The sequence below is a fragment of the Rhinopithecus roxellana genome, chromosome 11 (assembly GCF_007565055.1).
Source record: "Rhinopithecus roxellana isolate Shanxi Qingling chromosome 11, ASM756505v1, whole genome shotgun sequence".
Taxonomy (NCBI): domain Eukaryota; kingdom Metazoa; phylum Chordata; class Mammalia; order Primates; family Cercopithecidae; genus Rhinopithecus; species Rhinopithecus roxellana.
In genome coordinates this window covers 87,320,312-87,347,452 of record NC_044559.1, presented here as the reverse complement: position 1 = coordinate 87,347,452, position 27,141 = coordinate 87,320,312, and the positions used below count along the sequence as shown (strand labels likewise).

The window sequence follows — 27,141 nt, the reverse complement described above, 5'->3', positions numbered from 1 at the left end:
AGTCGGAATCTGAAAGGAGGAACTGCAAGGGCCCAGTTGCTTTCCCTCTCACTAGCCTTAGAAAAACTTCTTTGTCTGGTGAAGATCCTTCTTAGACAAGGGGACAATGGCGAGCATCCTAAAAGACTTGCCAGCAGGGTGTCTTTAAGGCTTTTGGTGAAAATTGAAATTCGACTTAAAAAGAAACTCATTTTCTATTACAGCGTCATTTGCGCCCAATAAAAATTAGAAAACCAAGAGATGTGGCTTAAACGTGGTTCTTTATACCATAATGCTATTTTATAACTGGACTTACTTGGTTTTTTTAAAAAAAGGAAGGGCCAGGTGCAGTGGCTCCTGCCTTTAATCCCAGCACTTTGGGAGGTCGAGGAGGGAGGATAGCTTGAGGCTAGGAGTTCAAGACCAGTCTGGGCAACATAGCAATACCCCATCTCTACAAAAAATTAAAAAACAAAATAGCTGGGCATGGTGATATGCACCTGTAGTCCTAGCTACTCTGGGAGGTTGAGGCAGGAGGATCATTTGAGCCCAAGGGTTGGAGGCTGCAGTGAGCTGTGATTGTGCCACTGCACTCCAGCCTGCGTGACAGAGCAGAGTCTCAATAAAAAAGGAAAATGGGAAGAGGTCCCTTTGGTACAGGCTTTTATGGCCCTTTACTGGCCTATGCTACTTCCAGGCACCAGGAAGTCGTGCCTAAGGCATTCCCTCCTAGCTGTTCCCCTAGAAGGCCTACACCCTCCCCCAGAGTCTCCTCAGCACCCCCAATTCAGGGGGAGGGTTCCCACCAGGTCTGTAACACAGGATTCCACCCTAAGGTCATCAGGAACCCCTCCCCCTTATCCAACTATCCCCAGCCTATCCCCCCGACTGCTTGAGGAAGTAAACCCAACCAGTACCACCAAAAGTGGAGTCCTGTATCAGCCCCTGAAATCAAATCTGCGTCCATTGTGGGAGGTAGCCAACAGGAATAAAGGAATAATCAGAGTACATGCACCTTTTTCTATGCCTGGCTTGGCTTCATGCAAGGAAAAATCTGGCCAGTTCTTAGAGAATCCAGGAAAGTTTAAAGAAGAGTTTATTAAATTGACCATGTTCTTTGATTTAACTTGGCATGACTTGTAAGTATTGTCATCCACTTTCTGTGCTGCGGAGAAGAAGCAGAGAAAAAGGTGTGTGGTTAAGCCAGTTAATCCTAACAATGTTAACAAAGTAACTTAGGGAAAAATGAAAATCCCATTCTGTTTCAGGGCTGTTTGGATGAGGCACTTAGGAAATATACTAAGGTAAATCCAGACACCCCAGAAGGGGAAGTTGTCTTGGGTATGCATTTTATGACTCAGTCTGCCTCTGACATTAGAAGGAAGCTATAAAAAGCAGCAGTGGGACCCCAAACCCCGATGAGCCAACTCTTGGACTTGGTCCGTAGAGTTTACAATAGGGACAGGGCAAAGCGGGCAGAGAGACCCAAAAGAAATAGTCAAAAAGCACAATTGCTAGTGAATGCTGTAAACCATCTGCCCCCTCAGGGTTACCTATCCCAAGAAAGTATCACTAGATCAGCATCTGGGATACCCAGATGAAAGCCCCTGACTGGCTGGTCCCTGGGCTGGAATCAGCGTGCCTACTATAAGCAAGAGGGCCATTGTCAATGAGAATGTTCTAACCATCCTGGTGAAAGAGGGTAGGGAGAAAGCTACCCGTCAATACTAGAGCTAACCTTCTTCCATTCACTCCCAACCAGCTGCCTCGCTCAAGTAAAATTACTGGGGGTCCTGGGCCCTTGACCTGACTGACAGACATTTTCCCTCTGTGTAGACAAGTGGTCAACTGAGTGTTTCTCTTTGGTGTCTCTGCTGCTGAGTGGACTCTCTGCTGGCTCAGGTCTCTCCTTGAGCAATGGGGTTTGCTCCCTCCCTTCTAGGGGATCCCCTTCCTTGACTCTCCCTGTTTTCCATACCTATCAGGGCAAACAAAATTTGGCCAGGTAGACAGGACCCAATGTTGCAAATAATTTGGATCCAGCGGTCTTGGATAGGTCACTTTGTGTGATGTGTGTTGTGTCTAGTGTGCTATCAAATTGGCTTATAAGTAAAAGATCACTCATAAATTAAACACATAAGACTAATCTAAACTTATTAGTTTAAAGGGAATATTGCATCTTCTAAAATTTAACTTTAAAATTTTTATCTAGGTAAACCACTGATATTTGTAGGCTTTAGAATGATTAAAATGGCTTTAAATGATGAGCTTTTCGTGTGGTTTAAAGTCTTAAAATTATGGAATGGTTCCTTATCTATAAAGTCTCAATATCTGGTAGATAGTTTAGGATTTCTTGCTTCCTAGGTTTATATAAAATATGCCAAAGAAGATGTATCCTTTATTGGGGAAAAGAATAGTTTTTGTCTAAGTCAGAAGTTATTAAAAAGGAAGTTCAAAATATAAAGACACCAGTAAGTAGAAAAGAGAGATGTAAAAAAAAGTTAGTGGTAAGGAAGGATATTAAAGAGTAATTTTCTTTAAAAAAGATTTTATATGATAAATTCTTGTCCTAGGGCAGAATGACTGATTATTTAAATAAGCAGTAGTATTAGACAAGTCAGAAAGTCCAAGCGTGTCAGAGGTGGTCTAAGTTGTGATAAGGTTCGTAAAGGGGAATTTATAAAGGAATTTTGTGTGTAATTAATTTGGCTGTCATTAAAAGAGAATTGTTTCTAATAGTCTTTCTAGAGAACAGTCCCATGTTAAAACAAGGTTTTCCTAAGGTATAGATTTGCTGTTAATAAAATTACAAAAATGTTTGCTTTTCAATTCTATAACTTGTTTCTTTGAAAAACTTCACAGATTCTGATATGTTTAGGCCACGTCCCCCATCAAATCTTGAATTGTAGCTCCCACAGTTCCCACATGTCATAGGAGGAGCTCAGTGGGAGGTAATTGAATCATGGGGGTGGGTCTTTCCTGTGCTGTTCCCGTGATAGTGAATAAGTCTCATGAGATCTGGCAGTTTTAAAAATGGGAGTTTCCCTGAACAAGCTCCCTTTTTGCCTGCTGCCATCCATGTAAGGTGTGACTTGCTCCTCCTTGCCTTCCACCATGATTGTGAGGCCTCCCCAGCCACGTGGAACTATAAGTCCATTAAACCTCTTTCTTTGGTAAATTGCCCAGTCTTGGGTATGTCTTTATCGGTAGCATGAAAATGGGCTAATACAGATTCCTAACTCAAAAGTTCAACTGTTGTGTCAGGCTGCTTTTGGTGCTGTCCCTGTTTGAGAAGGCCTGCAATGGTAACTGTCTCCTTTAGCTTTTTCATCAGTGCCTTTAATATTGTTTCCTCTGGTTCCCACTGTTGTTATGGCCTGATGCTAAAATATTTTATCTTACAGGCCTTTAAAAGCCATGTTTTCCCCTGGTATAACTTGAATCTGTACTCTTGGTTTTTCCTTGATGTATAGGCTTATTTTTGGCTTTTAGGTTTTGACTCTTATATTGCTTAAAAGGGTTTTAAGGGCTAATGAATGCCTGCCTACCTCCATTCCTGTTTGGCCTAGAATGTTTAGTTGGCTGTAAATCCCTTGGCTAAAGAGAATCCCAAAGAAAGCTGAAAAACTCAGGCAATGACAGGAAATAGGGGGTTGGACATGCCTCACTGTGCCTCCCCTTGAAATTTAGGCAAGGTGCAAATGGAAGGATTGCCCTTTCCCACAGAAGAAAAGAATAGCTTCCCCTATTCAACCAGCAGCTTTGCCTTACTGAAAATTTTTAAAAAAGGACTCCCCCACTGCTGGATCAATGACCACTTATCAGGTATTGTAAAGTGTCCTCACTGCTATTAAACTTCAGGGAATCACTAGCTGGGTACACCTGTCCGGGATGAAACCTGTTTCTCTTAAGTCCCCACAGGTATAAGAGGAGGACACCATGACTCACACTTGTGAACCCCTAGAAGACTTAAACCTGCTGTTTCACAAATGCACCAATAAATAACATGACAAGGAAGAGTGTATGCAAAATAAACCGCACCTATTATTCTCACTTTTTTTTTTTTTTTACCTTTCCTAAGACCTCTGACAGCTATTTTATTATTACTAATTTTTGACCCTTGCTTAACTTCTTCTTTTTTTTTTTTTTTTCTGAGACAGAGTTTCGCTCTTATTGCCCAGGCTGGGGTGCAGTGGTGCGATCTCGACTCACCGCAACCTGTGCCTCCTGGGTTCAAGCGATTCTCCTGCCTCAGCCTCCTGAGTAACTGGGATTACAGGCATGCACCACCATGCCTGGCTAATTTTGTATTTTTAGTAGAGATGGGGTTTCTCCATGTTGGTCAGGCTGGTCTCAAACTCCCGACCTCAGGTGATCCATCTGTCTTGGCCTCCCAAAATGCTGGGATTACAGGCATGAGCCACCGCTCCTGACCGCCGTTTAACTTCTTAGTAAAGTCTGTGTCTTCTAGACTATGACAATTCCACGTGAAGATGATGCTGTGCAAGGCTTCCCACCCATCCAGTCGTCTGACTCGGAGAATACAAACATCCTGCTATGGGGCCCCTTAGATCAGGTCCAGAGATTTTACTCCTCCAACACTAGGCAGGGCCTATGCCCATAAAATCAGGAAGAAGTGGTTACAGAAGAAAGACCTCTGCTCTTCTGCTGTCCCCTTAAGAGTAAGGAGCAATATCTAATCTTTGAGAGGGAAATGAGGGAGGAGACCAGCAGGACTTACCTCCCTATCTCCATAGGATGAAGTGAAAAAACAAGCAGGAGCCAGCAGATGGTGACAAAACCAGGTGCCTGGCTGCCCTCATTGCTCATTCACATAAGACACTCCCATCAGTGCCATTTCAGTTTACCAACGTCATGGCAACAACAGGAAGCTACTTACAAGGCAGTGACTCGGAAGTTATTTCTTCTTTCCTAGAAAGTTCTGAATAACCCAACCCTCAATTTGCATGTGATTGAAAGTGGGCACAAGTGGATATAAATGCAGTTGCTAAGAGCCCACAAGTGCAGCTCTGGGCACACTGCCTATGAGTTAGCCTGGCAAGGAGCAGTATGGTTCAATAATAGATTGCTAACACCAGGGGCTCACTCTTGAATTCTTTCCTGGACAAAGTCAAGCAGTTTTGGGGCTTGCCTGCCCTGCATCAATGCTATTTATGGAAACATGTGCATTCTATCTTATGTAATATATGACAACTTTATTTGTTCCAAATAAATACTTGAGAGGATACAACTCCGTGGGTTTGGCAGATAAAATGACCCTATTATGCTTCCTTTAAAAACGTTCATGGGAGGGGTGCCTTTTTGGCATGTGAGGAGATGATTGTGAACTATCAAGGTACTTACCTCCCAGGGACAAACACATGCCTTCTACCCCGTGACACTACCCTGATTGAGGGTACCAGAAGTGGCCTCTGTTTCCCCAAAGTAGGGTTGCCAGATTTAGCAAATAAAACCAGAGGATGCCTAGATAAATTTAAAAATAACAGATAAACAACAGTTTCAGTATGTCCCAAATATTGCATGGACAATATTTACGTTTATTGTTTTCCTGCGACTGAGCGCCCTGTATTTTCTCTGGCATCTCTACCCCAAAGGAGGGTGAAACCAAAAAGACTAAAAAATCCGAAGGACTAAATGCTTGGCTTCCAAGTTTAAGAATTGTAGTCTAGTGTAAAACAGGAAATAGTGGAAAGAATTCTTGCTGGGTTTTATTTTTCTGCCTGGGATGGGAAAAGTTCTGGAGTGCATTAGAAAGTAGCTATGGTGACCGTAGCTGCTCTCTGCCCCTCTTGCCTCAGCTAGCTGCAGCAGGAGGGATAGAGGGCAATAGACTCCGCAGGTGCCGACAGCCAGGGCGTGGGACAGGACGTGGGCGTGGCTTTGAGCGGTTCCGCCCACTCCACCTCACCTGCGTCTGGTCCCAGAGAGCTGTGCGCCAGCAACCGGATGTCCCAGAGTTCCTCGCGGTCTCGCAGGTGCTCCAGGCCGGAAGCAGGCGTGTGCTGCCCTCGAGGGGTGCCCCTAGGTGCGGTGGGACCAACTCCACCTCTGCCGGGGTCGAGGGTCAAGGGTAGGGGCTAGGGCCCACCCACTGAGAAGCAGCACGAGGACGCTGCCGGGAAGGGGAAGAGGGAGTCGGCCGCGCGGGATCCCAATCTAACGCCAGGTAAGCCACGCACCACCCGCGCCCCACTCCCCCACCTCCCGCCGAGGCTTAGGGCCAGGCCTGAGGAAAGCGGGACCAACAGAACCTAATGTCCCAACTCGGGACACCCAAACCGACGGGATGTGAGTGCAAAGGAGCGGTTGTGAGTGGAGAAACCGTTTCTGTCCTCGCTCGTCTGAGTTCGCGGTGTGGGACGCTGGCGCCGGCCCCATTAGACAGTCACGCGCGCCCAGCTAGCGCGGGGAGGCCACGACGCGTGCATGCACTCCGCCAGGGTGTCCCCGGCTCACGGGGGTTGCAGCTAGCATTTGAGGCCAAGGTCAACGAACTAATGGCTGTGACCAGCCCTACCCCGTGTCCTGCGCCCATGGGGGAGCCTCCTTGCCAAGCAGGCTTTCCCATCGACCTGACAGTGGGCTGTGCTCCGGTCGCTACCAGGGCGCATCCAGTGGGAGTGGGATGACCCAGGCTGTCACCACCTGTGCGCCCAGATGGCCGTCAGGGAACTTGTGGAACATAACGCTTATGCTGTGCCGATTAGTGGCTGTTTGGCCTTAGACCGATACTTCACATCTGAACTCGTTTGCTCTCCTACAAAATGGAAATAATGCCCATTTCACTGGGTCACTCTGCTGCGTAAATGATGCACAAAGAGCCCATCCAGCGCCGTGCCTGGCACATAGCAAAGGCGCCATATGCCAGCGTGGTAGAAGTGATTTGTCTCTGGGCAGTCCCCGACCACATCCTGCCACTTCCCTCTGCCAGGCTCTCTGTGTCTCCTAATTCTGTTGGATTAAAATCAGCTTGCCAAGAAGGGCCGTTCAAGTTTCCAGGTGGAACGGTTATTTAACTTTTTCTGGGATCATTCGTTGCGTTTTAGCTTTTTATCTGATGGGGGAATGAAGCCTTTAATTTATCAGTGGAGCTTGTTAGGAAGGAAGTTTTTGGAGCAGAGAGCCCTTCCCGGTTTTGAGGATCATAGCGGATGGCAGGTGCAGCCTGAGAGAGCGAGGTGGCACAACACTGGTCTGGGCCCTGCTGCTGGCACAGGGTGGTGCTCAGGTGTCTCCAGCAGTTGACCAGGAAACGCCTGGATGCCGGGAGCTGTCGGGCAAAACACCAGGTAGCAGCGTACTTCAGGGTCACACTGGCAGGTATGTGTTCTTGGCCAGGGCAATTAGCTTCAAAGTGGAACGTCAGCAGGAAGAGAACGGGGCTTTCACACAGGGCCGGACATGACTGATGTGCTCTGGGTGTGGTTTTCAGCTGCAAGAGAGGAAAGGCAGCTAATTAGATGAGCTAATACTACCTGGAGATTTGGCTGACCCAGGTGGAGATGGAAAGAATCACAGCCTGGGGTAGGAAATTTTGTTTTGGTTTTGTTGCAGCCATCCTGACATAGGACAACAAGAAAAAAGAATTTATTTTTTTAATTTTCAGGTAATGTGTACAGTGGACTGTGCTGGCCCAAAATGCATCCCTGAACTTTATCCTTATCCCTGAGTGAAGCCCAAGGATGTGATTAGGCTGAGGATGTGATTAAGAGCATGAGGGGCGTTAGAGATAGGGTGAGAGTATTTGAGCATCATTGCTGGTAAGAAAATAAATGTTGAAAACACACTAGCCTATAAATTTGGCTATGTCACTATATTCTCATGTCAAGCGGCCATGTCACAATGTAGTTTCATGGGTGCAGATGGAGCTTGGCAATTTTGTGGCCCGTGTGGAAGAGAGAGAAGGGACTAAACCGTCTCCTTTGGATAGACATCCCAGGCACCTGTCAGCAAGTGGGGAAGAGGAGGAAGGTCTCCGGGGGGCAAAATGAGCTCCTGAAAGGGATCTGGACTCCCGATGTTAATGTCTCAGCTCATCCAGAGTACCCCTGTGGAGTCCTTTCTGGGAGGGGAGAAATAAAATGCCATCAGCCTGGATCTTACTAGAAGTGATGCTCGGTCCAAGCCCTTTCCCTGCTCTGACAGTCTTGCAGGGCGGGCCCAGCATTCCCATAACTGCTTCCCGCCCAGTTACTCAAATTGCTCACGTCTTAGCTGGCCCCACCTGGGAAGAAGACCAGGATGGATTTGAACCTGACATGAGCCCAAGTTATCACCCACCGCTTCCCAGGACATGCTGCTGCTACTGCTGTGTCCATCTCGAGGACCTTTGCTACAACCGTGGTTTTCTCCGTTCCCCACTCTGAATGCTGACCTATCCCCCTTTTTTTGGGGGGGGGGGGTCATATCTAAGCTTTCTCTAAATGTCACACCCAATATTTTGCTGTGTTTGAAATACCTCTCAGCCCTTTTTCCCCTTCTCTGGTCTGATTGCCTCTTTCATGTCTGCTTACCGGAACTGGTTTAATTTCCTTGAAACATGTCTCCTTGCCCCTAGTCTTTTCCTCTTCTACTCGGTTCACTTGCGACTCTGATCCTTCCTTGGTTGGCTGGTTGTTTTTGACGTTGGTACTCCTTATTTCCCTGTAGACTGAGATCCCAAGCTCCCTAATTTGGAAACCGGGGCCTGTAACAACCTAGCGTCAGTGCATTTCCAGTGAAGTGCGTTGTCCCGTCTTTCGGCTCCTGTCCACTCTAGTCAAATTGGGTTTCTCGCTGTCCCCAGCCATACTATGCACCTACTTTTTATTTGCCACAGTCATCCTCTACTTTTCTGCTTGGTGAAATCCTGCTCGTGTTTTGGGATTTGTGTCAGTTTGGCTGTAGATTCTTTCCTGTAACCTTCCTCACCATTAGAAATGCAGTTCCTTCCCTTCTTTGGGTTCCAAAGTCCGCACATACTCCTTGGTCGTGACTTAACGTGTTGAGTCATAATTACATACCCTTTCTCCTACCAGTCTGTAATCTTATGGAGAGACGACATCTCTAGAATTCTGTAGGGCTTCCAGTTCTCTATTAGTGTTTCCCAACGTGTGTCTTAGGACACTAGTTCTGCTGGCTGTTCATAAACACCTCTCTAGAGCTTATTGTGTTATAAATGCTGTTAGGAATAGTTCGCACATAGGTAGGTGCTGCTGTTGGTGTCCTGTGTTTCACAGATAAAATTGAGGAACTTAAGGTTCAAGCTAGTAAGTGGCAGAGCCACGGTCAACCCAGGCAGCCTTGTTCCAAAGTCTGCGTGCTTCCCTACCGCACTGCATCATCTCTCTGGTTAATAGGTATCATAGGATGACAGTTTCAAGAAATGAAAGCACACCTTGCACTGGGCTGAACAAGGTGAACTAGATAGGTCTTTGCTGCAGGGTGCAGAGCTGTCCCAGAGCTTTTCTAAGTGACTGCACCTGGGCAGCTTCCAGGAGGATTGGGTTAACAGCACTCCTCACACCTTCTTGGCTGCCGAACTTATTTTTCCCATAGATTATCTTGCAGGGTAATGTCTGTAGAATAGAATTTGGAAAACATTACTTCAGATCAATGTTTCCAAATTCATACCACACTGTAAGTTTGTGAATTATTCAAATTTTAACCTGGATGGTTTTAATTATAGAGGTGTATGACATATATTTATAATCACGTTCATGAATGACAGATCGCCAATATTTCCTTGTCTGGCCAACCTGAGGGGCTGCTTGCCTGGCCCTCTTATCTCAGGGCCAGGGGAGTTGAGTTGGGAACCTCCCCTTCTCTGACACCTGCTCTGCAGAGCGTTGTGTGCCAGGGAATGCAGGCAAGTGGGTACCAACATTTTATTGCTACTGGGCAGAAGTTGAGGCTGCGAATGGGGGTGTGCTGACACTGTGGGAGAGGCTGAAGGGGCACCTCCAGGGGGATGCAGTCAGTGGCGGATAGAAAGCGGGCAGAGCTGGGCCGGCGGGGCATGGGGTCGTGGAGCTCCAGGTGGGTGGTGACTGCAGCGTCAGCACAGCACGGCATTCATTCTTCTCTTGCCAGAGCCCTGCCCCTCAGGCCCACAGCAGCCCTGTCCTCCCTTACATCTCCCCTACCCACCTACCCAGCCTAATTGTGTTCCTTGAGGGGAAGGCGCCCAGCATTTGTTTCAGTTCATAGTTTTTAAAGGTGTGAAGCTGTTGGTTGGATCCCATTTTGTAGATGGGGAAGAATGTGTCATAGTTGGGTGGTTGGGAAGCGTGACTCAGGAGCACTTGGGCCACTTTGGTCAGCTCAGTAAAGACATTGTTGTGTAGAAGCTTTAGGGAGCTTCTTGCCCTGTCTCCCCCTGTCTTTCATCCTCCCCCAGGACAGCCGTTTAAGCTCCAGCAGGGCAATGCTGAGTCTGAGCAACAGTGAGCTCAGCTAAGGCAGAGAGTCCCACAGACAGAACTGTCTCTCTGAGCACGTAATCTGTGTGGGTGCCCTGGGATGCAGTGTCTGCTGTGCAGGGAGAGAGGTTTGCCTGGACCATCCACTTGCTTACCTGTTTTCCCTTGTTTGGCAGAGAAGCTAGTTGTGGCCAAACTCTTAGAGGGAGGGGTATGATGTGTTAACTGTCTGTACCCATGGCCCTACCGGAATGCCTGCCATAGGTAGCTCTTTAATGCGTGTTTTGGACAAATGAATGATTACTGGCGTACGCCCTCGCTCCGTGGTAGCTATTGATGTGTTGGGACACAGAACTAGGATCCAAGCCCGTGTCCTGCATGCCTGCCGCCAAATGGCATCCCTGCAGCAACAGGGACCTTGCGCCTGTCCAAGTCTGTATGAATGGCTCGGTTGTGCTGTGCAGGGCGGGAGCTGGTGTCAGCCCCATCCTGCCTCAGGCACTCACTTGCCAGGCCCAACAGGAGCTGCTGCGGGAGATGGGGGAAAGGGAGTGGATCCGCTTCTCAGGAATGCCTGAGTCAGGCCCCTGTCTCCATGGTTTCGGTTCATGTGGACTTAGTTCTATGGCCCTTCTGATCTCTGAGATGTTATGCTTCTGTTGAGGGGCAGTCCCTAGATAGAAAATGTTCCCAAGTGGGTGCAGAAAGAGATGATAGGACATCTGAGGTGGCTTGACCTCATAGCAGGCAAGTCTTCCACTTGGGGGCCTCTTAGCTGAGGAGCTTTGGGGCCACCAGGTAGAGCTTGCATAGGGGGCTCGCTGCAGTGGTTCTCCCTCATTCCCACTCACGCCCTAGGCCCCCCCGCCATTGTGGCTCCTGACTTTTGCCAGGAGGTCTCCAGTTTCCATCCTCCTGAGCCCATCCACAGTTGAATAAGGAAGCCTTGTCCCCAGCCCCGGCATGCTCACTGCTGCCTCCCAGAGTCTCCTCAACCAGCCAGCATGTTTGAACCCTGACTAGATGGCAGGTACTGTGCAAGGCACGGGGGATCCAGTGATGGATGAGATACAGTCACTTCCTTCAGAGGGCTCATGGTCTAGCTGAGGAGACAGACACATGTGACATGGAAACAGCACACCATATATAGTGAATGCTCTGCTGCATCGCAAAGAATGTGGGAAGATAGAAAGGAGTGGAGAGAGGAGGGAAAGGGAGAATGACTCTGGAGACTGTAACAGTTTGCCACAGGGCTTAGGTAATGGCGAGTCTCTCTTAAGAGTCACCCTCTGCTAAAGCAATTACTTTTCATTTTTGTGCTTTTAGTAGCAAAATAATTTTTCTAAACTGCTGCGTGGATCACCAAATAAAGAAAACAAAAGCATAGCGCCTGTGGTGAATTGGGAGGAGAGTGAGGATGGGGGGTGGGGGTCGGGTGCTCTCTGCCTGGCTGCATCTGTGTGCCTGCCCTTGTTTCAGAAGTCCGGCTTCTGCTCTCCCCGAGGTGGTCATACACCCATTCAGGTTGCTGTTGAGCACCACTTTGCCTTGGAAGGGCCTGGAACCTACAGGCTTGTTATAGACAAATCTACAGGTGACCTTGTCACTCCTGCCTTGGGCCCAAACTGGACAGCTAGGCTTTTCTTTTGGGGAAGTGATGCCTAAATATAATACAGGTAGGAAGGGGTGGATTCGAGTGAGGAATCATTTCCGTATCCTAGCGTGGGATGAATTGGTGACTTCCTGGAGCTGTGTGGTGTGTGAGCCTGTAAAGGGAGGTGCCACTAGAGTGGACAGTGTCTCTGAAGGGGAAAGGCCTGTTCTGGGACTTGTCGGTGCAGAGAGCTCTGCTGGAAGAACTGTACTTTCTGGTCAGACCTTGCCTATAGTTCCCCACGGAACCCAGGGAGCTCTGTGGGGCTCTCTGCAGGTGGCTAAGCGGACACCTGCTGGGAGGTGAGAGGCCAGGCCAGTAGAGGCGAGTTCAGCTGCCCTGTCTGTAGGTGTGGCTGCTCCGATTCACCTGCGGCCCGGCCTCGAGCTCACAGCGCCGTGGACCCTGAGCACATCATTTTCCGTGTATTGGCTTAGTTGATCCTCATGACAACCCCATGCGTTAGGTATTATTTTTACCCTCCTTGTGCTAATGAGGAAATTCAGGCACAGAGGTTCCCTGGGTAATTAGTGGTAGAGCTGGCATTCACTTTGAGGCAGTCTGGCCTCCCAGAGAATGCACCTGAGAACTTTCTATACAGGGCACAGCAGCTTCATGAGCGAAGGATCCTCCAGTGTCTCACAACTGGGGATTCTTATGTGCGGCTTCTGCTGTAAGTGACCAGTTGGAGAACACTGTGTGTGTGCAGTTTGTATTAAACACCCTCCTGATGCAGGCACGTGGAAGCTGGTGCCAGGGTGCTTTGCTGACCAGTAGAGACAGGTTACAAGACATGGAGTGTTCCTCAGAAAGCAGCTCCTGCCCGGCAGATGACTTCCAGCTGCCTCGACCTGTCACTCTGTGCTGGTCTCCCAGCGGGCAGCCCCTGCTTAGGGAGACATGGGGGACTCTGGAATCAGGGCTGCACACCAACAGGGGAATGTGTTGGTCTTATTCCTTCCCTGACTCAGTGCCCTCCTACCCATGATGCCCTCGGCTGTGTGCCCTTTACAGAAGGGGTGTGTTCTAGCTGGGTGCCTGACTGGCAAGGGAGGACTGTGAAGGGCTCCTCACATGCAGGCAGCTCTTCAGCACCCGCACCCAGGTCTCACGAACCGTGGGTCTCCCAATGTTAAGCGCTTCCCGGGTGGCTGCGCAGCACCAGCAGGTGCCCCCTCTCCAGGCCCTTGGCTTTGGCTACCTTTTCCTGCTTCTTGGCTCTTTCTCTGCTCCCTCACTTTCATTAGAAGCTTCTTTTTTTGTGAGAAATTTATGAATAGGAGGAGGTTTGTGGTGGGAGAAGGCAGAGAATGGAAGAATTATTCTGGATTATCTGTGGGTTTTCATTAGCTGCTCTTTCTGTCCCTCATTACCAGGGATGAATAAGATTTGCTTCATAAAGGATCAGGATGCTTGTGCCATTTTGCAAGTAGAAGTTCAGGAGTTTTTCTCAGAATCAAACATTAAGCTAGAAAAACAAATCCAACATAAAACCCTGAAGCAAAAAAGGAATCCAACAGAAAATGCCATTCTGTTCAAACGTATGGCCTGCAGGAAAAATTTCAAAAATATTCCTTCAAAGGACCAAGCAGCAGGCCTCCCGTTTAAGCGCTGCAACTGTTATAGGATGTCTCTCTCTCACATACCGCTTTGAAACATTACCCTTCTCATCCTGCATGATCAAATGCCTTCTCTTGCTGCCTCTCATTCTGCGGTCCTGAATAGGGCGGCTATTGTTCTCCAGCAGGGCATGCTTTCACTGCCACATCATTCTGGCAAAGTATTGACACAAACCAGCATTATTCCTGGATCTGCCTTTCTCTTTGGTGCCCTTTCTTCTGGGCCTAAAGAGATCACATCCAGGAAGGCAGTCAGGTTTTGTAGGTTGGGGCGGACTCTGGGTGCCTCCTAGTGGGCTTTTTGGCCAGGAAGGGACTGCTGTGTTCTGCCCCCCACAGTGGGTGGGTAGAGACTCGCTATGGTCATGAGGCAGGGGGTGGACTTCCAGAGGTCTCTTGGCTCAAATGCACTCCGGAGAACTTTTGTTTCCAAAGTCAATTTATTGAATATTAAGTCATAAAGCCAGTGATATAATTTTAATGAAAAATATCCTGTATCACTCAAGACTTAAAAGAACAAAAATACCCCTTAGAAACACTGCTTTGAAAAATAATCACATGAACTTTACACACAACAGAGTCCTTTCTTAAGCTTTATTTAAGAAATCGAGTACTATATAGTTCAATATATATAAGACACATCCAGTATTGTGTTCCTGATAGCAAGTGCATAGATTTTGTTAAGATATCATTTTCACTCAATAGAAACGTTTCATGGTCACATGAAGATAATATTCCCAGTGATTTGCCCAAGCATGAGAGAACAGAACACAGCAAAAATAGTGAACTACAACAGAGATGAAAAACAACAACAGCAAATTAGCAGAACAGTCGATTCCTGATAAGTGAATAAGCTGATTGTTTGGTCACAATGTTTTATTCACTTATCAGGAACGATTCACAGTACATTTATGTTCACTGTGTGTCCTAGCCTGCCAGCTAAGAGTCCGAGCCCATCGGGTGCGTGCAACTGCTGTGGGCTGGGCAGCGTGTGTGGCTTCCATCAGCAAGGCAGATGTTGATGGTGCTGCAGTATCCCAAGGTGGTCCTTGCATGGCACACGGATTCACCTTGCTCACACTGCAGCGGGGTCATACCGACTCAAAACTATGGGTATGAATTTAAGCAGGGACCAACTTTATAGTCATAAGTGCTTAAAGGAACTAGCATTTTCATCCCCTTCTTTGGAGAATTATTTGTTGCTTTAGAAAAGCAACAAAAACTGGCTTTGTCTTTCTCTTCCTTTGCTTAGCATGAGTATTTTGTCTTGTGCCAAAATGGTGGATCTATGTACTTATAGATTTGAAAAATAAACACTTGCACCTTGGAAATAATTTAATCACCCCCCATACCTCCCAACATCCCCTCCCACCTCCCTAATAAAAAGAATTCACACCCTTAGCCATCCTTTCCCACTAACATAGGCAGTGTGTTTTCAGAGGAGACTGCCGAAGGCTATGAGGAGACTGAAAGCAGAAGTGGTGGCAGGAAGTGAGCTCCATCCGTGCAGGCTGGAGCTGGTGGCATCACCATCACTGAGGCAGCCAGCCCCGGGGAGGGAGCCTCCCTTCCTCCACCTCGCCAGGCCCCTCTGTTGTTGAGCAGACTGGAAAATACAATCTCGGGCCAGAGGGGCTGCTGCAACGAGAGGGTGAAGAGCCTGAGCACCTACTGGGAGAGATTTCACTGGCACCCAGAGGAAGGCTGCCAGGTGCTGGGTGGCCTGAGTCAGAGCTTGTGCGTCTGAAAATACTGGAAGGAGAGATAAGACAGAGGGAGCAAACATTGACGGAATCTTGTAAGAGCACTTTAAGAGCAATCAGATTCCTGAGCAGAGGCAGAACAGGGCCTGCGGCTTCAGTCTTTGAGGGCAGAGAAGGAACAGTTTTTGATAACTGGCCTTGGGGTGACAGTGGGGACGAGACTTAGGTTCATCCAGGAGGGAGTGTGTGGATGCGTATGGCATTATTAGCTTTTGTTTGGAAAAGGACAGTAAACTATGAAGACGACTTGAGTGTGAGAAACTTTACCTCCCCCTGCCTCCACCGGACTGAGTACAGCTTCCATTTGAGCCCTTGGAAATACTTCTTTTCTCTTCCGTTAGTGTTAATAATTAAAGCTGCTCCTGGATTCAATTAGCTTGTAGAAATAAATAATTTAAATGACTTTTCTATACATATCTTTTGAGTGATGGCAACAAATAGACTTAAGTTTAACCCTTTTCACCGGCTAAGTTTATTTTTCTTCCCTGGAGAACTCACCTCTTTTAGAAAGGTGATTGGTGTCTAAGAAGAGTAGGACTGTAATGATGTGGGTTTGGCCTCGTGGGTGTAGAGAGGAAACCCCAGCAGCAGTTTGGAATGTATGTTAAGAACTGTGTGGATAGACTCATGGGGGCGGGGAGAGAAGGGGAAATTAACCTGTGTGGTCAAAAGACCGTAAAACACCTTGGCAAATCCAACCCCGAAGGCAGTTACTGAGGTGAACCGTAGGAAAAAAGTGTATAAATCTTGGAAGCAGGAGTTCACGTGGGCGGTTGTACATAAATCAAAGGTGGCTGGTGTGCAGTTTCCTCTTTACCAAATCAGATATTCACTTAAGTGGAATCGACTGTATCTTTTTACACAACATAGAGAAAAAAACAGATACGTGAAACAGTGAGGTGTGCAGATGTATCACCAACATATAATGACTACCAACAATACAACACGCAGAGAGAGAAACAAGTATTAGGAAAATGGTTTAATATTGGAGACAGAAGCAAAAAACTGCATCACACAGTAACATACATTACAAAAATAAGTTTGACTGTTTCAACTACACGGTTATGTTCACAATGAGGACAGAAGAATCAGAAAAAACTTTGATCTAAACAGCAAAAAAGCAAACCCTAAAGTTTTAACTAATACATTTATCCACTTAAAGTGACTGAGTACTTCTAAATCTAATTACCTTATTGTGTAACTGCACAATACAGAATAAAAAGTGAAACTTACCGCTGTTATTTTAAGACAAAATTCTAATGCTAGGTATAAGCAAAGGGAAAAAAGAAATCAAGCCAAAGTTTTTAATTCTCAAAAGAAAAGCAACTTTCTTTCTATCAACCCGAAATCAAACTTGAAATCAGTCATTGTCAGGGGCCCACCAGAGCAAGCCACAAAAATTTCCATTTTTTTTTTTAATCTCCAGTATAAAAAGTTCCACTGGTACAAAATGCATAAGTACAATCAGTTGTAGAAATAGGAAAGCCTGCGTATGTTTTTTTTTGGCTCAAATTCCATCAAACAACAAAATCCAAATGCATCAATAAAACAAACAATACTCAAATGGTCTTACAGTTTCCACTAGGTTGCATTAACTTTGGCTTTTCTCAGACAATATTTAAAAACTATTTTGTAATTCTAAACAAAATGATTATTAATCTACAAACATCAATTCTCACAGCACAAAAAAACATACATTTTTTGTATGACATTATTCAAAAAGGTAATGAAACTACAGGTTTTTTTAAAATTTTATTTTTTTTTTAATTAGCACTTAAGATAATAAAAACAAACAGTAAAATGATTCCAGAGTAGCACAAGCCAACTATAACCCCTATGGTGAAAGAAAGATGAACTCCTTACGCCTTTGAGGACTGCCATTGTATCACAATTCTCTAATTTAGATTAAAAATGACTATTCTCTACACTTGATTAAAAAAAGCAGTTTCCCTGTGTGTGTTTTCTTCTGGCACAGGCCCTTTGTACCCTTGCAGCTATTTCCTTTTGATAGTAAAAGATAAAGTGGATAGAAGGACAGTTTGTCTCTGTGAAAGGTTTTTTTTTTTTGGAGAAGGGCAAAAAAGGGCTTTCCCACTCATGTCCTTTCTCGGTGACTTGTGAAGAAGGAACACTCGACTCAGAGGGCCCGTCCTGAGCCTCCTGTCCCCTGCCCTCAGTGTTTCCTCCAGGGGAGATGCATGCAGGTGAGTTGAGAGGGAAATGGGGAGGGGAGTCTGCTTCAGGAAAGAAATCAGAATTGTTTTTCATTGAGATTTAGGTAATTGATAAAGAGTTTCTGGATGAAACGGTCTTAGAAATTCAAGTGGTGGGCTCTTGTGTTTCCATGTATGTGTCGAGACACACCGTGTTCTCGGAGAGAGACAGGTGCAATAACGGTTGTTATTAAGCTGATTGCTGCAGGAAGTACAAAATAGCCCTCAGAGGATGAAGGAAGGCCTCAGCAGTAGTAAACACATGTGAGGATAATACAAACCATGTCACTGTAAGTGCATGTGCTATAAGAAGGAAACGTTTGTGTTGCTTTTTGTTTTTTGCATCAGTAGAGGCTAGTCCTTTCTATCCCAGGGCTATCCCATCCACACACACTGATCCTAACAGGGTGCTGAGCGGGGAAGGGGAGCTGAGGCCAAGAAGCTTCCAGGGCATACCGAAGAGGAAGGCTGGAGCTTGTGTTGGGGCTGTAGGCGTGACATTAGGATTTGTCAAGACAGCAAGGTACCTGTTCATAGAAAGTCATATGGCACTTTAAAAAGTGGCAGCAGGAACTGGTGCTAGGTATTGGAACTGGTGCTAGGTATTTGGTCAGTACATTGTGATAAAGAACTGAGCTTAACTTAGATGGTCAGTCCCCTTTAAAAGTGTTCAATTAAAAAAACCAAAAAGGCTGGGAAAGGGCTATGGGCTTCTAACTCCAGACACCTGGTATATTCAGTGGTACCTACTGGGGTCGGAGATGCCCCAGCGTAATGGCTGATTAGAAATATTGTTTAGGAGTATTTAAGAAACAGAAACAAAACCCCTCAAAAGATTATCCTGCCACAAAGTCCGTTTTACTGCAAGGTATATGAAAATATTCTAGACTAGGACATAGCACTAAAAAGCACACAGGATTGTTAGGTGCTGAATCTACCTCCGTTTTCCCTCAGGGTTTATCCAATTACTCGTTAAAACTGAAGAAGGAATTCTAGTAGCACATTAGGAATTCTGTTCCCAAAAATGAGAAATAATCAAAAGTAGTGTAGGATTTTTTCCCTTTAGATTGGCCTCGTGGAATTGTTTTCTTTTGGATCTTAACCAAAGAACAAAGTAGTCAAACCGAAACAACTTAGAGGATAGATGCAGGGGAAAAAAATCCAAATTGGAAACACCCCAAAACAAACTCAAATCGTGATGGTATAAAAAGTTATCAACATTCCAGATAGCTCTGGGTAGAAAGGGTTAAAAGTTCAAAACTTTCTCACCTTAGAGGTTTCCATAGATTATGAAGAAAATACATGGTGAGGTTGCCTTCACAGCACTGATGTGCGGAGTGGTTAAAAAAGTGGGACATGGGCACTTATACAATGTCTTACAAAAAACATCAGAGAGAAATAACAAACAATAACAATTTCAGGCAACAAGACCACAGGATAGCAAGTTAACAAACTTTTTAACCTTTTTTTGTTTTTTGTTTTTTTAAATATTAGGGATTTATACAAAACACATAATAAAATACCCATGTTATCAAATTACTTCTCACAAGAAACACACTGAAGCTCTAGGAAGGAAGTACCTTTGGAATTTGGCACTATATATTTTCACTTTTTTTCTTTAAAAGAAAAAACAGATCACATTTTGCTGAACACAAACACATCTAAATAGTCCACAATTAAAAAAAAATGACATCAATGCTTCACAAGCCAACACAAAACTTATTCTGGAATAGGTTTTTTTTTTTTTTTTCCCTCACATGAAATTTTTTTTAAGCAAACAACTTTTTTTTTTTTTGAAATTCTTTTTTTTTTTGTATTAAGTAAACCAATTCTAAACTTGTCTTATCAACAAAGAACATTAAGACTCATGATGAAACCACAACTTAATTCACAGAAGCACCAACATAACACAGTTTACAGTAACCTTTCTCCTGTACATTGAAACAGTATAAAATATAGGTAATTTCATGTGCATTAAACCATGGATTGTCTAACTGTGAGTTCAGCAAAAGGTGACACAAATAGGTAGCATTTGCCCCAAAACAGGGTAAATATTTTTCTTATACTAATCTACAAAAAGTGGTTCTATATATATATCTTAATGAGAAAGTGAGCCACCTAAAATGGCCTTATCAAAAAACTTTACACTGCCTGAAAAATGTAAAAACTATTACAGACCTCTAGAGACTTAAAATCAGACAGTTTTTTTCTCAAACTGTTTTTGGAAGTAGTCTGTTAGAAACCAACATTCTGTGTCCCTGGACACATATTGCTATTGTTACCAGTGACCGGGAAGAATGCCAATCCCTGTATAATACTTTCAAGTCTGTTTTAGGAAAAGAAAAAAAAAAGAAAGAAACGTTTTTGCCACAGGTTTTTTTTCTATAATGAATTTGTCTAATAATAAATTTCAGTCTTGCATGAATGCAGCAATGTTTTTCACATTGACTTCCCAGAATTCATAGCTAGATGAGGTCACATGCAAATTTCAAAGGTCAAACTAGATCAAAGGTCAGTAGGAGAACCAAATATGATGTGAGGTCAGAAAGACATCAGAAACAATGACGGGACGATGAAACTTTTTTTTGAGACGCCACAGGGACATGCTAGGCAAACGATGAACTAACGGGCATGAAGATGTCTAGGGAAAAAACAAGGAAGAGTAAAAAGTTACACAGAATCTATGCAGCAGCAACAAAATCACTTTTAAGGGTGCAGGAGAAAAACTAATGCAAATCTTAGGTCATTAGGGAGTCTCCGAGCCATTCACATAATTTGCATTTCTTACACTCTTTATCCACAGCACAATGAAACCCCAAGAGAATCCATCTGGAGAGAGTGAAAGGGGATGGATTCCGGGTGTTTTGGGGTGAGGGACAGGGGGAGAGGGTCCAGTTTCAACAAATGTGACATACGGGGAAAGTCAGACGACTGAACTGTAAACTAGATAATGGAAGTTACGAACAAAATCATCAGACAGATACAAACAACGAGAGGATAAAGCATGAACTTTAGGTCTAGGGTTCAACGGTGAAAAAAAGCCCATTCCTAGAACAATTCCTCTAGAGACTACTTCAGAAGGTTCTAGCTAGACAGAGAACTGCTCTTTAGGTACCCAATAAGTTAACAATAGGCAATAAATAACTTCCATTATTTCTGAGGCAGTAAAAATTTTGTATAAAAATAGAAATGCTTTTTTACAAATAAAATTTACAGGCCTGTGGCTTTCTTTTTTATTTATGTATTTATGTATTTATTTATTATTATTAAATTTATCTTTCAAGAAACATCAAGTATTTTCACTCATTTTTATTTTTAAACCCTGTAGCTTTAAGAAACAGATCTCTAAATCTTTTTGTACATTAATCCTTTCTAAAAACTAAAATAAAACAATAACAAAATAGACAACCAGTGTAATCATTTGACCAATAAATGTCATGTTTCTTTGAACCCTAAAATAAAATCCTACTTAGTAAAACAAGCCGATGTAGTGGAAAGACGTGTGGTTGGAGTAAGTGCTTCTCCTGGCTTCTCCCTCTCCTAGGCCACCACGTTAACCTCTAAGCACCGGGCCCTCCCTCCGGGGGCGGGCGCCGGGCAAGGAGGGGTGAATTCTCCAGGCAGTGCTCTCGGGGCACCAGTGGTTTCAGAGTTAGAATTGCACATTAGCGTTTGTTTGCCTTTTAAATTCTCAAGATGCCATTTATTTGTGTATATGCTTCTCTTTAAAAAAGCAAAAATGAAAAAAAAAAAAAAAAAAGGTAAAAGGAGATTCAAATTGCAAAACAAAGGAGAATACAGTGGCACAACTGGAGGAGGAATTTACTCAATAGAAACAAGGTAGCCCAAGTTTTAATTATGGCAAACTGGGTAGGGGAAGTGGGTGGGGACATGGAGGCCTTATTGTAAAAATAACCGTCTCTCTTGGTAAAAGTTGGCAATGTGGTCCTCCTCTGCCTTCCCTGTTGAGACAGGCTGGCTCGTGGGACTTACCCTAAGAAAGCTAAAATGAGAGCAGGGAGCCTCTGGGGTTAGGATCAGTAAGGTTTGCTGTCGTTTTTGGAACGCTTCAGCTGCACCTTCAAGCGTTTCATGCCGATCTGAAAGCCATTCATAGCCTGGATAGCAGCTTGTGCAGAGACTGGATTGTCGTAGCTAACAAAACCTGGAAAATACCGAGAACAGGGAGTCAGGCTGGAGAGGCAGCCCAGGAGAAACCAGAAAAGGGGGCCGGGGCTCTAGGGAGGGCTGAAGAGCCAGCATGAGGCGCCAGCCCCCACGGGCCCAGCACAGCTCCGCCGAACTGATGGTGAGTCCACCATGAATGGCTGATGGAACGTGCCCATTGAGCAGCTGTGGAGCAGCTGGCTGGACTGGAACTGTGGCATCATGGAGCACACACCCCTCCCCAGAACACTGAAACCTCAGTTGTTTGGCTGAATTCAGTTCCACTTACTGAACTCGCTCAAATCATTGTGATTCAAGTCCTTTAGTATCTCTCCAAAAGAACCCCAGGTCCATACATGCTACTCATACAAGCAGTGGTGTAAACATTTAAGGGCTGTGGGGGCCCCTAGGGGCTCACGTGTCCCAGCCAGGTGAGGCCAACAGGCAGGCTTGGGAAGGGAAGGGCTGGGGAACAGCGGATACTGCCAAGCCCCGGCCTCTCACTCCAGCTCTCCATCGTCCGTCACACAGAGCCTACACCTGTTTGGCTGGAGGATGGGTCAATTAGCAAATAAACCCTAGAATAACTCATACTTGATTTTTACCCACTTGGAGTTATTACCAAGGAGACTAGGGAAGTGCTGGGCCTTTCTCCTTATCTCACTTTCCATTTCCAAAGCTCCAGTAAATTCAGCAGAAAGGAAATTGCTCCCTGGCATCTCCCAGAGTCTCGGGGATACACAGTCAACGGCTTAGAGCTTCATCATCTGAAGAGAATTCCCCAGTTCTTACTCTGTGGCAACGACCGCCACCAAAAACAGCAGGGAGGGCAAGCTTTTGAAAAAGAACTGCAAAGACCCAGTGACAAGAGGCTCTCAGTCCCAGAGTCTGTTCCAGCACTGGGGGAGGTCGCAGCAGAGGTACGGCAAGGCTGTAAAGGGTGCTGATGCAAGTGGTGACAGGAAGCTATCGTCCTGATTTACATGTAGGTCTAAACGTCAGCTGTTCAGAAGGTTCTATACTGAGCACCTCTATCCATCTGCTATTAAAGTTAAAGAGAAAATTCCTCTACAAACTAGAGGAGGAAGAAGAGGACGTGACTTTTCTGCACAGTTCTCAGCTGATAAAAATGGGCATGTGGCATAACACTGAGCAGCTTTTCAGAGGCAGGCTGGATTGCAAAGTGGCTGTTTACGTTTTTATTAAGTCTCATTCCCAATAAATGTGATCTGGGATCCCAGAGTTTTGCCCTTTCCTTTCCCTCTGGGTCTTTATCAAAGAACAGCAAGATGGTTACAGAATGGAAGTGGACAAAGGTGAGATGGATAACAAAACCTGGCCAAGAAATAGGAAGGAACAGGGCACCACCTTATGACTGGCAGCCCTAAGCAATGCGGTTGGCTCACCGAGCAACCTGGGCGCCATAGCATTTCACAAAAATGGAAACCAGTCCATCATGCTCAAGAATCATCTGCTGACACTAACAGCTATGGTTTACATCCGTATGAGCACATGGTTAAGGAGGTTGTAGGCTGATAAACAATCTGTTTTCAAGGAAGTAAATATTTTCTCAAATCAAATCATGAAGCAGAATTCCCTTCCAAATAAACCTAGAATATTGTTTAGCTGTGAAAAACACAAAAGTCTGCCTCAAAGCCTTGTAAACCGTGTAGGGGAGCCTCCCTAAAGTAGGCTCCTGCTCAAACACACACCCCCCTATAATGATTTGATTTGCATATCCCTCTCTACTGAACTGTCACAGAGGAGTTTATACAGTTGCCACAGCAGCAGCCTAATGGGTTCCGGCTGACAGCCTTGCCGCTAGGGTAGCGTGGTGACTGTAAGTGGCTGACATGCGGAGTCCTTTAACGGTGCCTTCAGACCTTCCTGGGTGATAGCACAAATTAGACCTTATGATAATAGAGTTTTAGAAGCCAAAACATTCTCTTTGAGCTGGTTCCTCATTGCCAGCCAGTGTTAAGTTTGAGAACCACCCTCCCTTTGCTATTTTCCTTTATAGCACACAATTCTGTGTGTTTCCTCCAGCCCTCACCTAACTAACTGGGATTTATGCTGTTACTATTTCCCATCGGCATGAATTATTAAATCGCAGGAGTGATTAAAGTGAATATTCTAACCCAAACTGGGCCCTGAGCTTGCCAAGTAATATACACTCTGAACATCCTGGCCTGTAATCTGCTTTGGGGGCCAATAGGGTTTGGAAAATGAAGGAAGGAATATATTTAATGAATGCTGTTGTCCTGGTGTAAAACATCCGTCCACTCTGCGAGCATCCCTTACTCCCTAAGGGAGCGAAAAACACCACAGGAGGCAGAGTCCAGACTGCTTGAGGAAAGGGGCATGGCAGCTCAGGCTCTGATAACAGCTGCACACCTCTGGACTTCACATTCATTCCCACAGCCCCCGCCCCAGCCCCTGGACTCCACATCCATTCTCACTCCCCGACTGTGGCCCTTCAGGTCCCGTCATGCAGCTCGCTACATAACTGTGAGATCTGTCAGCCGCTCATCCCGGGCACGTGGAGCTGCGATCATGCAGCAGCCTGAACACATGGGTGTGTGGGTGCTGATGAATGGCTGGCTAGCTGTGAAAATGTCTTTGTGTGCGTGTTACATCAAGGCCAATAAGCCCCCAATACGGTGTTGCCCACCACCATGGTGTCTGAATTGCACTAAACCCAGAGGGGTAAGGAATTAGTGGGAAAGATTAGCTGAATGTGGTTTGATTCCTTAATAATATAGTAAGACTACCTAATGTATGGGCATCGACTTTAATTTCCCAGAGCCTTCCTTTCTTTGCCCAAATCTGCTTACAAGGATCCAGAAAATCAGAGCCCACCACCACGTGGGGAAGGCCCTATCCTGACTGAAATTGTCTCACATTTTCCTTCCCATGACTCTTCACTTGGGAACCTACTGCAATATTCTAGCTTAGTTTCTTTTGCATACCAAAGCACTTGCTCAGATTGGTCTGTTTGTCAATGAAGACTTTAGCAGAGATAACATTTCCAAAAGGCATGAACATCTGCAGAATGTCCTGGTCTCCAAATTCCTGTGGAAGGTGGTAAATAAAGAGGTTTGCCCCCTCTGGACCTAAGGAGGAAAAAAAAAGTCAGAGTAAGGTATCCCTTGAGTCTTAGTTTCCAAAGTCCCTTCTTAGGAATACTTTAACAACAGGTAGGCTAAGCATTTAGCTTTCTTTCCTACAAAGAACAAACAAACAGATGGATAAATGTCAAGTGCTGGAGTGCCTTTCAGGAAAGCAATCATCCTTCAGATTTTCCTGATTTCCAGAGATGCTGGCTACGAACAGCTTCCTTTTCACTGACAGTCTTCTGTGAGTCACAGGTAATACTGCCCCTTGGCATGCATTTCAGTCACCTCTTCATGGGGATGAAGGTGACAGTGGGCAGAATGGGGGCAGATAATGTTGGCATGGGTTTTTCCTGGGTGGCCAGATTTTCTCAGGTACAGACAGACTCTGAGAAGAAAAAAAGGGTGGTGCTGTGTGCATTCTAAGCAAATTGTAACAATTTAGAATGGATGTAGCAGTAATGCTGCTCAGATTTCTCTATCATTTGCCTAGTTATCCAGCCAGTTTTGATTTGCCAAATCTCTTAACACACAGTCTAATAATCATCTTTATTATAAATGACTGGCAATGAGTCAAGACAAGGAAAGAAGGTAGCCTGAGTCCCACGACTTTGAGAAGAATGATGCCCCTGGGCGTTAGCCTTGGAGATGAGTGCAGTCGATGCAGAAGCTAGGCAAAGACCGAGGAAGCCAAGCTCTGCCCGTCCACCTGTCCTTTCCCAGTAAACACAGGCAGCAAGGGCAGCATGGAGATCTTGGCCCCGCTGGCTGGAGAGGTGTGTGCTCCTAAGCTCCCCTCGCTTTTCCTCTCCTGACTCTCCCCCACCCATATGAGCACCATTTGAAAGTTAAAAGCAGCACAAAAGGGGATAAATATGAGCTGAGGGACATGAGGGCTGACTGTTTCTTGGGCATTCCAGGCATGGAGTCTTCCAAGGAGGGGCGCTCACAGAACTGGTGGGGCGACTTCTGCAGCAGGTCGGGAATCCTCAACTGGCCTTCACAGGAGAGGAACGGGCCTGCCTGCCCAACTAGGCAACCCCAGGGGATAGCTGCACTGGGGAACCTAAATGTGGGAAGGGTGTCTGTGTGTGGCATGAAGAAAACTAAAATGGGGATAAAAAGAATTTTGTAAAAATGTCAGACCAAGCTTCTTCCCCTGTCTCCACAAGATATATCACAAGAAAGTATCCTAATGACTGGGACTTTTCACAAAGAAAACTTTTTTTTTTTTTTTAGTTGGAGAAATGGCATACAAATTTATTTAATGTGCACATTATTTAATGTCCAACAGAGTTCAGAAGCTTGTCTACCATCCTGGCAAAACAGATTATGAAAGTGGTGGGATTACAAACTGTTTTCTAATTTTCATTGTGAGTTCTTTCTTAACATGAGTTATGTGGAAATATGTTGCTTAATTTCCAGACATTTGGGGATTCTCTTGTTGATTGATTTCTAATTTAATTTCTCTGTAGTATTAATATGTACAAATATAAATATTATATATATATATACACACACACACTAATATATTACATTCCTCTTTCCCCGTCTCATAATCTGTTTTGCAAAGAAAACTTCTTGAGGCAAACTATGGAAGCCACAGAAATGAAGTATTCCTTTCTCATTTAAAAGTGTGTCTTCGTGACTAACTTCCCATACTGCTTCCATTTCCTTGGACATATCCATATTCTAGAGCATGGGAAGGAGTCTATTTTAAAGGGACACGATTGTAGGGGGGCCTTGGGTCCCCAGATGTTTTCTGGTTTTAAGAGAATCAAAATTTAACATGAAAGGATGCAAAACCCAAATACTGGAAAGGGATGTTCTGAGTGCTGCTGTGTGTGCACATCCTTGGTGATATGTTTGCTGGTCAGATTTGGTGCTACCAGCTTTCATGTTGCTACTGCACAAAAGATCCAAATGCATGAATGAGGGTTACTGGGCCCCAGTTGGAACTGTGAAGTACATCTCACCTCCTGAAGCCGGGGAGAAAATAGTTTCAGTGCACATGACAGATGACGGGGCATGCCTGAGCAATCCTGGCTTTCTAGAACGTTGCTCATGCTGAATGTGTCTATGCCCAGCAAAGAGACCAGTAAACAAACACAAGTAGGTTTTGTCCTTTTGCTCCTGATCTTCCCGAGAAAAAATGTCAGCAGCATCTCTTGAAATAGATCCCCCAATTTTTCCATCACCAAGAAACCGTTTG

The 27,141-nt window shown here is 45.3% G+C and overlaps 1 protein-coding gene across 22 annotated transcripts in view; it reads right to left on the bottom strand.

Moving 5' to 3' along the window:
• Positions 1–14,252: 14,252 nt before the first annotated feature.
• Positions 14,253–27,141, bottom strand: part of CELF2 (CUGBP Elav-like family member 2) — a 543,854-nt gene continuing 530,965 nt past the window's right edge. For 11 of the 22 annotated variants that reach the window (XM_030940450.1, XM_030940448.1, XM_030940454.1 and 8 more), the window contains 2 exons: positions 24,786–24,929; positions 14,254–21,814 (listed from right to left, as the gene is read on the bottom strand). In XM_030940450.1, coding sequence (XP_030796310.1) covers positions 21,687–21,814; positions 24,786–24,929 — 272 coding nt within the window. In that variant the 3' untranslated portion in view covers positions 14,254–21,686. Of the gene's footprint in view, positions 21,815–24,785; positions 24,930–27,141 lie in introns of all 22 variants that reach the window. The other 11 variants (XM_030940451.1, XM_030940449.1, XM_030940455.1 and 8 more) reach the window with 3 other exon arrangements.